We start from the raw sequence: 14,993 nt of genomic DNA, 5'->3' as shown, positions 1-14,993 counted from the left end.
CACTCCAAGGAGGTTTGACCCCTAGCCTGGGAACCTCTGTATGTCTCAGATGTATCCTTAAAAGACCAAAAAAAAAAAAAAAAAAAAAAAAAAAGAAGAAGAAAAAAGAAAAACAAAGCTAAAAGAAAGTTGTTTTTTTTTTTTTTAAATCTCTTTGGAACAAGAAAGGACTGAGAAATAAGTTAGGTTTCTTATGCGCCACCCGCCCTAAGTCACAGGCCCCCCCCTTAGGCCTTTACACAAACATGGCCTTCACACGTCTCCAAAAGAGAAGAGCCTGGCTAAATGCACCACCACATCCTAACTATTTCCTTTACTCAGCACCATTAAATGTATCAAAGAAAAACTTTTTCTTTTTTTAACTCGAAATAGATAAGATCACAAATTCTTAAGAGCAGTACATTTAATACATTCATAAGATTTCAAATGAATACATACATACATGCTACAGGTTATCATCTTTCCTTGGACAACACAAGAAACACAGTACTCAAATTGCAAGTTTTAACAGGAACATGAAATCTCATTTTGACACAAAGGTTGAAAAAAACAGTAATAAAGCCAACTTTGAACTCATCTAGCACCGTAAGATCCCTTAAATCCCCACCCTATCCCATTCTCGAAATCATAGGCTGCCTTCTATACCAGCATTTCCTTTTCCCTACGCAACAATTCAACCAAAATAAAAAAAAAATAAAAATAAAAAAAAAAAGAAAATTATAAGTGTGTCATTGAATGAGTACAACAGGCTGGAAAAAAAAAAAGCCCACATGCTTACCAAATGTTAAAAGAGTAGAATATTAGGTGGGAAAACTGTAAGGCATTTGATTCACTCACTTCACTCTGATAGCAGAGCACAGGGACTATGCTCAAAGGTTAGCAGAAGGAACTAATAAAGAGACCAAGAGATATCCCAACCTTATTTATAAAAGGAAGGCTGTACGCATGTCTCTGAAGAGTTTATAATATCATGGAAAAATATTTAAGTTATAAAGTTAAATAAGAAAGTAGAATACAAAACTGTATATGCAGTATGATCTCAGTTATGTAAAACCGAACCAAACAAAAGCCCTAAAAAAGGCTGAAAGTCCAAAATGTTAAGTTAGTATTTAAGTAGTGTACCTACTTGGATCTTTTCTCTTCCTTTTATTTTTCTCTTTTCCAAAAATTTTCTCTACTGAGAAGATTTCTGTTTTAACAATTAGTTACCCAAAAAAGGATGCCTGATAGAAGTACTGAATTTGAATCAATGAATTTAGGTCCATCCTGCAGGAGAGGGTTTGTATATTTATAAAACTAGAAAACATTCCTGGCTACCCTCTGAATCCACGGTGTGTGAGCAATAACTTCCCAGAGGCTGGAGGGCTTCGTCCTCTTCTGCAGCCAGGTGCAAAGTGTCACCAGATCCTGCCTGATGAAAACTGCTGAATCGAACAGAAATGTCATGGGTTTACAAAAGGGAAAAGAAATACCCATACTTGGCAAAAACCTATTTATAGTTGCGGGAGTAGCTCCTTTATCCTATAATTAAACAAGGGTTCATTTTCTTGAAGCTATTCTCTCCTAACCTCTGTGCAGATATCATGCTTCAGAAAAGCTATCATCACAAGAACTGTAGAAAGCACATTCTGTTTTAGAAACAAAACCACCCTGCAAGAATGGCAGACTGAGAAAAGCAAAAATTTAGAAAATTATAAAAACTGCTGTCTATAAAAATGATCTCCTTTAAAATATTTGTTTACTGTACACGCTTTAGGTCCCCATTACCCCACCCCCACCCCGCAAAAAAGGTCAAAACCTCTAAACACCAAAGCATTGACTGATTTGTCCATTCAACAAACACTGACTGAAGGCTCAGGATGTGTGAGGCACTGGGGTCGCAAAGAGTAGATGGATTTGTCCCCATCTCAAGGACATCGTGGTCTCTCAGAGCGGGAGGTGGACACATCACCAACCACAGTGCAGTCAAGAAAAGCAGATGCCTCTGCTTTCTCACAATTCAAGAAGGAGCCACAATTCTCACTGAATGACTTACACCAAAGTCCATACACAGAAACTTTCCTGACTCAAGAGGAGGCAAAAATGCAACTACTTTTCCCTTGATAAATACTTCTAGAAAGGGCAGGCATTAAATTACATTTTGTGATATTTGCCCTTCAACATCACAATGCCTAGTGAGGTCAGTTAACGTTCTTTTAAGCAGTGGAGCATTTTTACTCCAAGCATTGAGACACCTTGAGGCCCAGAAAAAGTGACCAGTCCTAGACCTAGATCAAGACTGATCAGGACCGTTAAAAGCTGAGAGCCAGGAGTACACATTTCAGTTAAAGTCTTCAGTCTCCCCTGCCGTCCGCTGATTTTCCATATGCTCCTGCTTCAGCCGCTCCAGGTCCTTCCACACATTTGGGTGGTCTTCCAGATCTTCGTAGAGTGATCTTGCGATGTCCAGCCTCCGGTAATTCTCAGGCCTGACTAGGCTTCGCACAACCTGGAGGCATCGTTCTTTCAGGGTATACACTGAAAGGGCAGAAAATGGAATCTCAGCAGCAGACTCGGCCCAGGAATGAGGGATGAGCAAACTGCAACAATTACATTTGCTACAGCTGAACCTCACGCTGGACAAAAAAAGTGAGTACACAGGTGGCGGCAGTTTAAAGTGATGGACATCTCACAGTATTCATGACCTTATGTAGTAACTTCCCTTTCGAGTACCCTGGACCTGGTATATGCATGAACTAAATGAATGTGGGCAAATTGACATTATGGCAATTCCCGGCCTTAGCCTTAAAAAGGTCCAGCAATGTTCACTTTTACGCGCTTAGGAGCCCTGAGCTACCCAGAAGGAAAGACCACACAAAGAGGGCCAGGCCCTGAAACAACAATGGCAGAGAGGCCCAGTGCCCAGCCAACCTGCCAGCAGAAGGCAGCCACACCAGTGACCCCCAGTGAGCAGAATCACCACTGAGTTGAGCTCAGCCCAGGCTGCAGAATTATGAACAAATAAAACGGTTGTTATTAGTTTAGGGGTAGCTGTCATACAGCAATAGATAACCACAAGAGTGTGTAACTGGATTTTGGGGGAATTCAAATCCAATATTACGCTCAATGGGGAAACTTACTTTTTTTTTTTTTTGGCTGTGTGTGCCTGTGGCATATGAAAACTCCCAGGGCAGGGACTGAACCCACACCACAGCAGTGACCCAAGCCAGAGCGGTGACAATGCCCAATCCTTAACCTGCTAGGCCACCAGGGAATTCCCCGTCTTACCTTTTAGAAAGACAGGCTGCTGAAATAAGTAGAGACTACGCTACTTTAAGGAGCCCAGCCCTTAGTGATTTTTGTCTGATGTTGGGCAATGTATCCAAACTTTCTACATCCTATTCTCCACTGTAAATAAAATGGAAGTAATCTATTTGTATGCTCTATGTTGAACAAAGATGTCATGGTGTCTCAATAGCTCTTTGGGTTTGTCAAGAGCGGGCTAAATTAAAATACTTGATTGTAGGAGTTCCTGTCGTGGCGCAGTGGTTAATGAATCTGACTAGGAACCATGAGGTTGCAGGTTCAATCCCTGGCCTTGCTCAGTGGGTTAAGGATACGGTGTTGCCGTGAGCTGTGGTGTAGGTCACAGACACAACTCAGATCCCACGTTGCTGTGGCTCTGGTGTAGGCCGGGGGCTACAGCTCTGATTAGACCCCTCGCCTGGGAACCTCCATATGTCACGGGAGCAGCCCTAGAAATGGCAAAAAGACAAAAAATAAAATAAAATACTTGATTGTAGAAGTATGACTGCATCCTGTTTCCCCGGCCTTACTGCAGAATTATGCCCTGGAGTCTCAGGAGAAAAGGTGAGAAAATGAGATATTGTGGTTTATTTATGACTTTTAGCATTGTATCTTTTTTTCTGGTTGCACCCACAGTATACAGAAGTTCCTGGGCCTATGCCACAGCTGTGTCAATGCTGGATCCTTAAATCACTGTGCCAGAGCAGAAATATTTTTTAAATAATAATAATAATAATTTATTTTTGTTCAGCCACACCTGAAGCATGTGGAAGTTTCCAGGACAGAGATCAAACCCATGCCACAGCAGCAACCTGAGCCGCTGCAGTGACAACACTGAATCCTTAACTCACTGCACCAATTTCATTCCTATCCTTTAATGAAATTTAACCCAGTCGAGCTCCAAGTGCCAACCAGAAGTTAAAGAAAAATCATCATTGGAGTTCCCACTGTGGATGGGTGGTAACAAACTCAACCAGCATCCATGAAAACGCAGATTCAATCCCTGGCCTTGCTCAGTGGGTTAAGGATCCAACATTGCCATGAGCTGTGGTGTAGGCTGCAGATTCGACTCGGATCTGGCATTGCTGGGCGGTGGTGTAGGCTGGCAGCTGCAGCTCTGATATGACCCCTAGCCTGGGAACTTCCATATGCCGGTGAGGCCCTAAAAAGACAAGCAAATGAACGAACAAAAAAAGGATGATCTTTTGGGTTAAAAAAAAAAAAAACAAATTACTGGAGTTCCCTGGTGGCTCAAGGGGTTAAGGATTCAGCGTTGTCACTGTTGTGGCTGCTGTGATGTGGGTTTGATTCCTGGCCCAGCAATTTCTGTATGCCACAGGTGCAGCCAAAAAAAAAAAAAAAAAAAGAAAAAGAAAAAACCCAAATACCTGCAGCTTTGTAAGGTTCAAACTAATATGTGTTTCAAGGCTATGGGTATACAAAAGTGAGCAATGGAAGTTAAATGTAGGAATTTTTGCCTTGGAGAATACCGTTAAAGAGTAAATTCTATAGGAATTCCCTAGTCATAGAGCGGATTAAGAATCTGGCACTTTCACTGAGCAGCTTGGGTTGCTGCTGAGGCACAGGTTTGATCCATGCCATGGGTGCAACTAAAAAATAAAAAGTAAGATGGAACATCAGTACCTGGTAGTGTGATATTGGCAAAAATCGGCTGTCCATCAACATTGAGAGATGGCACAAATAGTTCAGTTTGGTTAACTAGAAGCCCATCGGATGTCCCAGCATCTCGGAAGAGCCAAAGGTGACCTGTTAAGACAAGCGAGGTTATATAGCCACGCACCTATTTCCTTCATCTCCCCCAGATTAACACTGAAATATTTGCCTCTCGTTCTGCTTAAATTCTATACCTAGCCCTTCCAATAATGTTATCTTACTCAATCCTCACAACAGACCCAGTTACAGATGAGGAAAAAAGGTCTGAGAAAGCAAGGTGACTCCCTCAAGACAAAAGGACAGTAAGCAGAAGATCAAATACTTAAGTCTCCAAAACCCGCACCCTTTCTGCTACCATGGGGCAAAAGCACAGCCTGTGAACTGCAAATCACACCAATGCCGCAAACTAAAAGCAGAGAAAAGGTCATCAACTCCTCAGATCTGTGCTTCTCAAGAACAGGAAGGTACAAAAACATGAGGTTGAGAGAAAAAAGCCAGACAGAATAGGACACATTCTGCAGGAAGAGATCAAACTAGTCAATGGTGTGAAAAATCAGAAGAGTGTAAAGGGGCAGGAGGGAACTTTCTGGGATGGTGGAAAGATTCTATTCTGTAACTTGATCTAGGTGTTGTCAAAACCCATCAAACCCTAAGATCTGTGTATTTTACTATATGTAAATTACACCTGAATTTAAGAAACAAAACAAATATATCTTTTTTTTTTTTTTAAGGGCTGCAGCGGCATATGGAAGTTCCAGGCTAGGGGTCAAATCAGAGCTGCAACTGCCAGCCTATGCCACAGCAACTCAGGATCAAAGCTGTGTCTGCGACCTACACCACAGCTCATGGCAACACCAGATCCTTAACCCACTGAACAGGGCCAGGGATCGAACCCACATCTTCATGGATACTAGTCAGGTTCATTACCGCTGAGCCACAATGGGAACTCCCAAAACAAATACATCTTAAACAAAAAAAAAAAAAAAAAAAGGAGTTGTTCCCATCATGGCTGAGTGGTTAACAAACCCAACCAGTATCCATGAGGATGCAGATTCGATCCCTGGGTTAAGGATCTGGTGTTGCCATGAGCTGTGGTTTAGGTCCCAGATACGGTTCAGATCCTGCATTGCTGTGGCTGTGGTGTAGGCTGGCAGCTATAGCCCTGATTTGACCCCCTAGCCTGGGAACCTCCATTTGCTTGGGTGCAGCCCTAACAAGACAAAAAAAAAAGGAGAGTGAAAGGAGACAAATCCCCAGGACTAAGAGTCAGTTTAAGGAGGGAGGAGTTTGTCTCAGAATAAAAACAGTATGTGTTTCTAGGGCACAAACTTGCTTGAAGATTTGGTGGGAAAATTTAAGAAATGTAAAGTGGGAAGTTATTTTTTTTATTGAACTAAAATACACATAATATAAAACTATTTTAACCATCTTAAGTGTATAGTTTAGTAACATTAAGTACGTCTGCACGGGAAGTAATTTTTTTGAAATGTTTATATTAAATCAGGAACAAATAAATTTTGGAGAAGGATGCAAAATCCACAAAATTTCCTAGAAAAAATAGGAGACTACAGAAATGTTGATGCCTGGCACAACTGTGCTCTTCCTCATTTGATATTAAGGGAACTTTGATGTAAAAGTTTAAAGAGCATTACTAAGTACACCACCCTCAAGGAAAAAAAGATCCATGGAGATCCTGCAAGGGGAGTTCCCGTAGTGGCTCAGCAGAAACAAATCAGACCTGGAGTTCCCGGTTGTGGTGCAGTGGTTAATGAATCCGACTGGGAACCACGAGGTTGCAGGTTCGATCCCTGGCCTCGCTCAGTGGGTTAAGAATCCAGTGTTGCCGGGACCTGTGGTGTAGGTTGCAGAGGCAGCTCAGATCCCGAATTGCTGTGGGTGTGGTGCAGGCAGGTGGCTACAGCTCCAATTGGACCCCCAGCCTGAGAACCTCCATATGCCTCGGGTGCGACCCTAAAAAGACCAAAAAAAAAAAAAAAAAAAAAAATCTTGCAAGGAAGGTAGTGAAAATTAAGCAAGTATTAACTTCTCTTCTTGAAAGCCAAGGAAGATGACTGCCTCCTTGGGCAGTAAAGCCTAGATATCCCCCACCTGGGTTACTAGGACAGTTTCTTAACCTTTACCAGTAGTCTTTCCCCTCCAAACCACTTTGCCACCTGGTAAGCTTTTCAGTGTTATGTCTGGCAACGCCATTCCCTGCTTAAAACTTTCAATGGCCCCATTTCTCAGGGATAAAGTAAACTTTCAGGCTTCCTCTCCCACCATTCCATACCCTCTCCTCTCCCCAAGACCCCAGGTGGTAGGTTCACTCTGCCTATTACTCTCACCTCCTAACCCGGTTGGTTAGATCCCATTCAAACCCTGCAGAATTCTCTTTCTTCTCCGAAAGCGCACACCCCTCCCTTTCTCTGAGCTGGTGCCCCGCCGAACTCTGCTCCAACCACAACACTTAGGACACTGGCTAGTTCTTATCTATTTATGCATTTGTCTCGTCTACTGCACTGGACCATGTACTTCATGAACGCAGGGATCTGAGGCGGAGCTGGCCCACTGGGCACATCAGAGGATATGAGATTCTCCCCTTCACATACAGAACAAATGGGCGTCAGGGATGGAATACACATGTGGCCATCATCAAATGCAAATTATTCAGTTTTAGAACAATGGGCTGTCACGTACTGGCAGCGTCAACCTCTCTGGGGCCTCAGTTACTCAAGGGTAAAATGGGAATACTAACGACAATAGCATCTGCCTTCCCGGATCGGGAGGGGACTCGGTGAGACGTGCCACCGTTGGTTGCCGTTGTTATCAGGCCTGGAGCACTGGGCGCAGCTCAGCACGGGCGACGGCAGGCGCTCGCTGCCCACGGGGACAAAGCGGCGGCGCGGCCCGGCGCGACAGGACGACCCCGGCCAACCTACCTCGGTAACTGTGGATGCGGCGGCCCGTGCCGGGGGGGAGCGTCGGGTAGGGCTGCGGCTCGCCGTCGAAGTTGAGCCACACGGGCAGCACGACGCGCGGGCTGCGGTTGCAGAAGATGACCTGGGACGGCTCCCGCGAATTCACCGAGCGCAGCACAGGCCGGGACCGCCCGGCCTCCATCTCCTTGGCGCCCAGCTCTTTGGAGTCAGACTCTTCCGTGCCAGACTCGGCGCCCGCCTCCTCCGCGCCGGCCCGGGCCTCTTCCGCGTTCCCCGCCTTCCCAGCCTTCCGGGGCATTACGTCGGACAGCCTGGACTACCCGGGCCTCGCCGGGCGGGGCGGGGGCGGGGCGTGCGTGCGCGTCCCCGGGCCTGCGCGCTGTTTTCGCGCGCGCTCGATGGAGAGGGTGGGCTACACCCCCTAAGATGGCTGGTTTGAGGCTGCGCGCATGCGCAGGTGCATCCTCTAAGCAGGGGCCGAGACCTTGCTGAGGCCGAGGCTATCACTGGCTATCCGGATGCCCGGTTTCCCGTATAAGTTGGATTCATGTGCGACCCATACGTTTTTGGCACAGCGTTCTTTAGCTCCATTCATTCTCTTAAGACCTTCGTGGTTTTTGTTATATCCTGCCCAACATCTGCGCTGTTTAATAATTTTCTCATTGATCATTTTTCTCTTTTGTCTCCATTTTGGGTCACAAAATTCGAATTTTGCACAGAAAAGTAGAATAAAGTGAAAATTTAGCTATCATCCCACTTCCCCCAGCCGCCTAGAGGTCCCTGGAGGCAACAAATATCATCAGTTTTTTTGTTCTTCCCTTCCAAGTTGTTCTACACATACGCAAGCAATTAAACATGTTTAGGAATTTTTTTTTTTTTTTTTTTTCGCCACCTGGGCATGCAGTTCCTGGGCCAGAGATCAGATCTGAGCTGCAATTGCGACCTATACTGCGGGTGCAGCGACGCTGGATCCTTTAACCCACAAACCTGTGTCCTGGCGCTTCAGAGATGCTGCCAATCCTGTTAGGTCACAGTGGGAACTTCAAAAAGGAATTTAATATCACTACAGTCAATGGAAATTCATTTACTATAGAAGGGTACAGTGGAACTAATCTCAAAACAAGTTACCGGGTTTTATCTATTAAACAAACGTAAAGGCGCTGAGCCTGCACTCTTCTTAAACAGCCAGGCGTTAGATGTTAGATACTGAGTGTTTAGTTGTTAAGTCAATTTTTTTCTGGACATAATTAGAAAGATTAAAGGAAACTGAAAAGGGAATCATTTTCATAGTTCAGTCTCTGCACTCTGTAATTCGTACCCACCTGGGTTCTCATTCCAGGTTTAGCTTCAAGTATGTGATCTTATTGCAGAAACCCTGGCAGCGGAAGGAGACAAAGGGCACTTGGAGATGCAGACAAAAGAAGGGTTTATTCAGCCCCTGTGCAGGCTCAGAGGAGCTCAGGCTCCAGAGTCTGAGCACCAGGTCTTTGGTCTCAGCAGCTTTTATACAATACAGCGTCTTGTTCTTTCCATGTAAGCAGCCAGGGACCTCCCCTTTCCCCTAGCAGACAGTGTTCCTGCCTAAGAAACTGAGCAAGCAAGGTTGCAGAAGCAAAACTGATAAGCAATGCTTGGATCACTCACTATTAGCAGGGCTGCTAGCTTGGACATAGGGCATGAAGTTGCTACAGAATTACAAGAAGGATGGTATGAGGCCAGCATAGGTGAAAAGGCAGGGGTGTGTGTGGGGGGTGTCCCTTACTTAAAACTCTTACTTCAATCTTGGGCAAAACTCCTTAATTCTCTGAGACTTTAATTATTCATATTTGAAATTGGCATTTTTAAGAAGTACCTATGTCCTATAAGTATGAACTAAGTGGAAGTATTCAATGCCTAGCCCAAAGCAAGCAGCAAAAAGTGGCAGTTACTATTCATAAAGAGGAGTAAAGTACTGTCTCTACCCTCAAAATCTGCTGGGCTCCTGGGAAAGTATAGGACATGTAGATTGTTTTTAATTTTTTTATTGAAGTATAGATGTAGAACATGTTTTATTAATAGCTATAAAAGAACAGGTGGAAGGTGACTAGCTGAGCTGAAAAGAATTAGGTAGATCTTCCCCAGAGGGGTTAATGGCTGAGATGTACTTTGAATAAAAACTGAGTTTTGCCTTCCCAATTCCCATCGTACAAATACCCAGCCTGTGTGTCAGATCAGGGCCAAGGCCCATGAGGAGACTGGGCAGACCCCACAGTAGGCACTGATTCCCCAACCCAGTTTGTTTCTCATTGATTTTTTTTTTTCTTTTTAGAGCCACACCTGTGTCATATGGAAGTTCCCAGGCTAGGGGTTGATTCGGAGCTGTAGCTGAGGCCTACACCACATCCAGAGCAATGCCAGATTCGAGCCGTGTCTACGACCTACACCACGGCTCATGGTAACGCCAGATCCTTAACCCAATGAGTGAGGCCAGGGATTGAACCCATATCCTCATGGATACTAGTCAGGTTTGAAACCCGCTGGGCCACAGCAGGAAATCTGTTTCTCATTGATTTTATACTCACTGCCTCCAAGCCCAGGACTCTTACAGGCCTACCACTTACTGAAAACCCACCTGATGGCCCAAGCCAAGAAGGGACACATATTTATGACCATAGACCAGCACTATACCTAACAGAGCCCACAGACCTAACATTTAAAAGAAATATCAGGGGGAGTTCCCATTGTGGCTCAGCAGAAACTAATCTGAGTAGTATCCATGAGGATGCGGGTTTGATGCCTGGCCTCAATCAGTGGGTTAAGGATCTAGTGTTGCTATTAGCTGTGGTGGAAGTCTAAGGTGCAGCTCAGATCCTGAGTTGCTATGGCTGTGGTGTAGGCCAGCACCTACAGCTCCAATTCGACCCTAGCCTGGGAACTTCCATATACCTCAAGTGCAGCTCTAAAAAACAAACAAACAAAAAGAAAAAGAAAAAAGAAGAAGAAGAAAGAAAAGAAAAGAAAAAAGAAATAGCAGGCAGAATGGAACAGTTAGGCTTTTTTGTTTGTTTTTGGCTACACCCCTGGGCAGCTGTTCTCAATCAAATCCACAAGTAAAGGAGTTTAGAAATACAATTCTTGGAGTTCCCACTGTGGCACAGTGGGTTAAGAATCCAACTGCAACAGCTCAGGTTGCTGTGGAGGTGTGGGTTCCGATCCCCAGCCTGGTGCAGTGGGTTAAAGTATCTGGGGCTGCCACAGGTGTGGCAGAGGTTGCAGCAGCAGCTCAAAATCAATCTCTGGTTTGGAAACATCCACATGTTGCAGGTGTAGCCATAAAATTTAAAAAAAATTTGGAGGAGTTCCCATCATGGCGTAGCAGAAACAATCCAACTAGGAACCATGAGGATGGGGATTCAATCCCTGGCCTCACTCAGTGGGTTAAGGATCCGGTGTTGCCGTGAGCTGTGGTGTAGGTCACAGACACAGCTCAGATCCCAAGTTGCTGTGGCTGTGGTGTAGGCCGGCGGCTACGGCACTGAATCAACGCCTAGCCTAGGAAACTCTATGCCACCAGTACAGCCCTAAAATATATATATATATTTTTTTTAAATTATGATTTTCACTCATCTGAGCAACCTCATTTTCAGTTTCTTAGATTGCCTCATATGAAAGGCTGAAGCAAACTCTTCTCCACTATCTTGGAGAATGGCAATGCCATTAAAATGAAGGAAAGCTTGCAGTTCCCTGATGGCTCAGTGGGTTAAGGATCCAGTGTTGTCACTGCTGTGGCTCAAGTTCGGTCCCTGGCCCAGGAACATCTTCATGCCATGGCAAAAAAAAGAAAGTTAAAAAAGTTAAAAATGAAGGAAAGCTTATTCAGGGAAAATGAAATAAAAGGGGGAAAGAGCTATCAAATTGTACATGTAGCGTGATGATGTGTAAAATGTGTCATTATTGCCCTACCCACCCGTTTTTGTTCCTTTTGGCATTTTCTAGAATGTAGTTTTATTACCTTTATAATGAAAACAACTAAATCAATCCTCCCTCCAGATTTTATTGACATATAATTGACTTAAATCAATTATGAGCCATGGATATCTGGTGAAGAAAAAATAATCAGACCTACTATGTGCAGGGCACTATGGTGAAATTTCGAGAAGCTATTTCTGGAAGATCAAAACAAACAAAGCTTCAACACTCATTTCTCCTTCATTCTGTGAATATCTGAGCGCCAATGAGGAGCCAGTACTGTGCCAAGTGTTGAGAATATTGCAGATAAGTCATGGTCCCTTCCTCCACAGCATTTCAATGAGGGTAAATCATCACATGAATAAAAACAAAGTTGCAGTTATGACTAGTGCAACAAAGGATAGACCTGCTGTGGTAGGTAAAGCTGAAGGTAGGTGGTACACAAGTCCGTGTAATTAGATTTTAATGGCGTGAAATAGACTCCACTTGGAGAAGCTCAGAAATGAGTTCAGAAGGTTTCATTCTAGTCAAAGATGAACTTCAAGGAAAAAGAATAAATCTATCAAATGCTAGGCACTATTCTAAGCATGCCTCATGCATTAAAGCCTTGTCAGTATCTCTCCAGCTAAGGAAGCTGAGGGGTTTATAAGGGTATGAAGGGTTGGTCAGAGGAGAGTGTGGCATTGGAGGCTCATCATCTGGTGCCTTCGAGAAAATGACAGTATGAGTGAATCTAAGGAGTCTGACACATCAACAAAGAAACTGGCACCCTGAGTCCAGCTTATCCTGCTCTGGGCTCTCCTTGACAGAGCGGTAAACAGAGATGGCAGATCCTGGCGGCCTGCAGCAGAATTAAATGACCAGCAGTGACACAGACTACCAGGTAATAGAAACATTTGTGGAATAAAACTTGAGAAAGACAGGACTTCCTCTTAATCAAAGCCATCAAAATGTTCTGGATTCATGCAAACATACCCTCATTTGTACTCCCAAGATAGTGCTGTGAAACATACCAGTTTAACGTGACAGAGATGCCTACATCCCTAAAATAAAAGCTGACATAAATGCAGACCTTAACATTGCTATTATATCACTGCAAATGCTTACAAAGTTACTTTCAGAAGGTAAACATTTTTAGGATAATCAAAGTGAAAGTAAAGCTACAGGCTATGTTGTCCTTACAGTACACTTTCCACTAGGCAAAACCAAAGTAGAGAAATAGAAAATGCACCCAAACATTTTAAAACTGGTGATTTTTTCCCCCTTCTATTTTTCTGTCAAAATTTCCTTTTGGAATATATTTTACTTTATATTTTTACCAATTAAAAATACAAGTACAAAAAAGCAAAAACTGATAATCTCACCATATAATTAACTATACACTGTCATAGCTACCTTTTAAATTTAAGACAACATAAATGAGGCTAAAATCCTCTTTTATTAATTACTATTATTATTTTTGTCTTTTTAGGGTTGCACCCGGGGCATATGGAGGTTCCCAGGCTAGGGGTCTAATCAGAGCTGTTGCTGCCCGCCTACGCCACAGCCACAGCAACTTGGGATCTGAGCCACGTCTGCAACCTACACCACAGCTCACAGCAATGCTGGATCCTTAAGCCACTGAGTGAGGCCAGGGATCAAACCCACAACCTCATGGTTCCTAGTTGGATTAGTTTCCGCAGCGCCACATGGGAACTCTTTTAACTTCTACCCTGATCCTACTCCCCTCCTTCCTGCTCAAAAGCAGTAACTATCACAAGCTTAATGCCTTTTTTCCTAATTCTAAATTTCCATAGAGTTGACCCTTTTTGGCATATAGAATTGATAAAATGCATAGAACCAGGAAACCATCACCACAAGCAAAGCACAGAACATCCCATCATCCCTCCACCCTCTACAAAAAGAGATTAAAGAGTGTGATCAGCAGTTCCTGTCCTGGCTCAGTGGAAACGAATCTGACTAGGAACCATGAGGTTTCAGATTCAATCCCTGGCCTCGCTCAGGGGGTTAAGGATCTGACATTGCTGAGGCTGGTGTGTAGGTTGGCAGCTACAGCTCCAATTAAACCCCTAGCCTGGGAACCTCCATATGCCATGGGTGCGGACCTGAAAAGACAGACAAAAAAAAAAAAAAAAAGTGTGATCAAACCCTACCCCAGACTTAAGCCTTGGTCCTTTGTTTGCCTTTTCCAGATTTCATATAATGGGATCATACAGTATGTAGGCTTGTGATTTGGCTTTTCACTTAGCACAGTGCATTTGAGACTCATCCATGCTGCAGGATGTACCAAGAGTTTATTAATTTCCATTGCCAAGTGCTATGCCACCATCACTCACTCACCAGCTGAGGGACAATGAGCACTCATGAATAAAGCTCCTATAAACACCTTCTTACGGTTCTTGTGTGTGACCATGTTTTCATTTCTCTCAGGTGAGAGTCATCTAGAGACAAGAGTGCTGAAACATACAGTAAGTGCATGTTTAATTTCATGAGAAATCGCTCAACTGTCTTATCAGAGTGGCTATATCGTTTTACATTCCTGCCAGCAATGTCTGAGTCTTCAAGTGCAGACATCCTTGTCTGCACTTAGTATTATCATTATTCTTCTTGAAAAACTTTAGCCATTGTAATTGATCGTAGGGTGGTATCTTGGTGAGGTTTTAATTTGTCTTTTCCCAGTGACCAACAATGAACAACTTTTCATGAGCTTGTTTGTCATCCTTTTGTCTTTGAAGTGTCAGTTCAAATCTTACGTCCATTTCTGTATTAGCCTATTTTCCTATTGTTGAGTTTCAAGAGTTATTTTATCCAGGACAATTTTTATTCATTATGGTGCGATGACTGAGAATAACTTGGATTCAGAAAAGCTAAGTATAGTATTTAACCTCCCTGAAACTCACTAGTCTATCTATGGTTCAAGTCAAAACAGCTAACCTGTGAACATCTTAGTTCTGTATAAAAGGATAAACCATTGTGTTCTTTTAAAAAACTGAACAATAAACACAAATTAAAATGTAAAATATGGAGTTCCCGTCGTGGTGCAGTGGTTAACGAATCCGACTAAGAACCATGAGGTTGCGGGTTCGGTCCCTGCCCTTGCTCAGTGGGTTAAAGGATCTGGCGTTGCCCTGAGCTGTGGTGTAGGTT

General features: G+C 43.7%; 1 protein-coding gene across 1 annotated transcript; it reads right to left on the bottom strand.

Annotated features, from left to right (window-relative positions):
* VHL (von Hippel-Lindau tumor suppressor) lies at positions 386-8,252 on the bottom strand. Its single transcript, XM_003483214.4, has 3 exons — positions 7,899-8,252; positions 4,930-5,052; positions 386-2,517 (listed from the first exon to the last, which is right to left on the bottom strand). Exons 1-3 carry the CDS (start codon positions 8,194-8,196, stop codon positions 2,321-2,323), a joined length of 618 nt encoding a protein of 205 aa, XP_003483262.1. The 5' UTR covers positions 8,197-8,252; the 3' UTR covers positions 386-2,320.

This window comes from Sus scrofa, chromosome 13, assembly GCF_000003025.6.
Source record: "Sus scrofa isolate TJ Tabasco breed Duroc chromosome 13, Sscrofa11.1, whole genome shotgun sequence".
In the NCBI taxonomy this organism is placed as follows: Eukaryota; Metazoa; Chordata; class Mammalia; order Artiodactyla; family Suidae; genus Sus; species Sus scrofa.
This window is presented reverse-complemented; position numbering and strand designations above follow the sequence as displayed.